The sequence below is a fragment of the Buceros rhinoceros genome, unplaced genomic scaffold, assembly GCF_000710305.1.
Source record: "Buceros rhinoceros silvestris isolate BGI_N320 unplaced genomic scaffold, ASM71030v1 scaffold45091, whole genome shotgun sequence".
NCBI classification, from domain to species: Eukaryota; Metazoa; Chordata; class Aves; order Bucerotiformes; family Bucerotidae; genus Buceros; species Buceros rhinoceros.
Genome location: NW_010393325.1, coordinates 1 through 1,590, shown reverse-complemented (window position 1 = coordinate 1,590; position 1,590 = coordinate 1). Strand labels below are relative to the sequence as shown.

The following is a 1,590-nucleotide window of genomic DNA, read 5'->3' as shown; positions in this document are numbered from 1 at the left end:
AGAATACATCCCAAAGACTCCATTTTACCCAGGCTCTTGGAGACAAGGCGTCTCACTACATAAGGCTTTAACGCATCCTCACATCCTGAGGAATCTTCAGCTCAGTAAGAGTGTTTACTTCCTCTTCTCCCTAAGCTATGATAAAGCCAAGAATACATCCCAAAGACTCCATTTTACCCACGCTCTTGGAGACAAGGTGTCTCACAAATTGCCGTACAGTTACCAGAGCCTTTGTTAACTGATGCTCAAAGTCCTGCAAGAATTACCAGTTTTCCTCTGACATTGTCGTACCATTATTCATGAAGGGGCCTCCCAAGCACCAAGTAGAACTTAGACGGCTGCTGCATGGAGTAGCTACACACTAAGCAGCGAGGCACATTAAACTCACCTTTCTGCATCTTTTGGACCACCATGCTGCTTGCCTTCAGGATTGAAGTGAGGACCGGCACTGGTACACCCTGAGAGAGAACACAGCCATCAATAGCAGATTTTTTTTTTTGCAGTAGGCACTTTAAATCTATTGCGTGTACACTACACCAAGGGAGTCCTCCTATAGCCAGAGGCAGTGAAGTCACTGATGATGAAACAGCTTCTCTTCTGTTAGATGTTCTGCTAATCCTTTGGAGATAAGTAACCTACTATGGACTTACATGTTCAGTAAATTAAAATTACTCGTTCTAGAAAACCCTGTGCTCAGCTGAAAGCTTTCTTAATACTAGGCTATCAAAGTATTTAGGTTAGTGTTTGGTAAGTCAGATCTTGAACACCAGCCTAAACATGTTCAAAGAATTAAAAGGAAAGCAATTCCCTAGGAAATGCCATCAATTCTTAACACAGGTTTGCAGTCACGAGACAGAAGTACATTTGCACTGGTTGCTGCTGCTGCAACACAAAAGAAGCTCTTTAAAGTGAGCAATCACATTACAGCTGAAACTCAAAAGCTTTGACAGACATGCTTACCATTCGTATTGTCACCAAATTCATGGACATGGAAGCCATGATCTCCATCAACCAAGCCACTGATCTTTCCAGTAACTTTTACTGGTCCATTGCCCTTTAATGGAAAGAATTTATTATGACCAAAATGACTATGGCATTAAACAGCCTTATGTCAAATGAAGCATCCAACAAAAAGCACTAGAGACTCCCCCACAAGTTACGCTACTAATACAGGAACAATTACCTTACATTATCTGATTCTATATGCCAATACAGTATTTCACAGAATGTCTGCATTCAGTTACCTCAAACATACTCATCCTATCACGCACCCACAAGGAAAAGGCATGTTTTAGCAGCCTGCTTGTTTTGAGAACGATGAGGTACTCCCCCGGGAAGCACAGGCCATGCTGAGGCAGTCCTGCGCCACAGACAGAGCACTGCTTTACCGGGTATAAAGGACCGGGTGCTAAAAGGGCTCTGGCCATTTAACTAACACTCACAGCTCCGTTAAGCCCTATTCCCACAGCGGTAAACAAGCTCCGCAGGCAGACTAAGGCCGACCCCAGCCCTGCGCTCCGCTGAAAACCCCCCAGCAGAGCAGAAAGCACACACCAGCGATCTCCCGCCCTCGCTCCGCGCTGCGCTGGG

At 45.0% G+C, this 1,590-nt stretch overlaps 1 protein-coding gene across 1 annotated transcript; it reads right to left on the bottom strand.

Annotated features, from left to right (window-relative positions):
• Positions 1–384: 384 nt before the first annotated feature.
• LOC104501062 (superoxide dismutase [Cu-Zn]-like) lies at positions 385–1,054 on the bottom strand (the record flags this gene model as incomplete). Its single annotated transcript, XM_010144802.1, has 2 exons — positions 385–458; positions 961–1,054. Coding segments are annotated over 2 exons (168 nt in total), but the record flags the coding sequence as incomplete, so codon positions are not given.
• Positions 1,055–1,590: the final 536 nt, after the last annotated feature.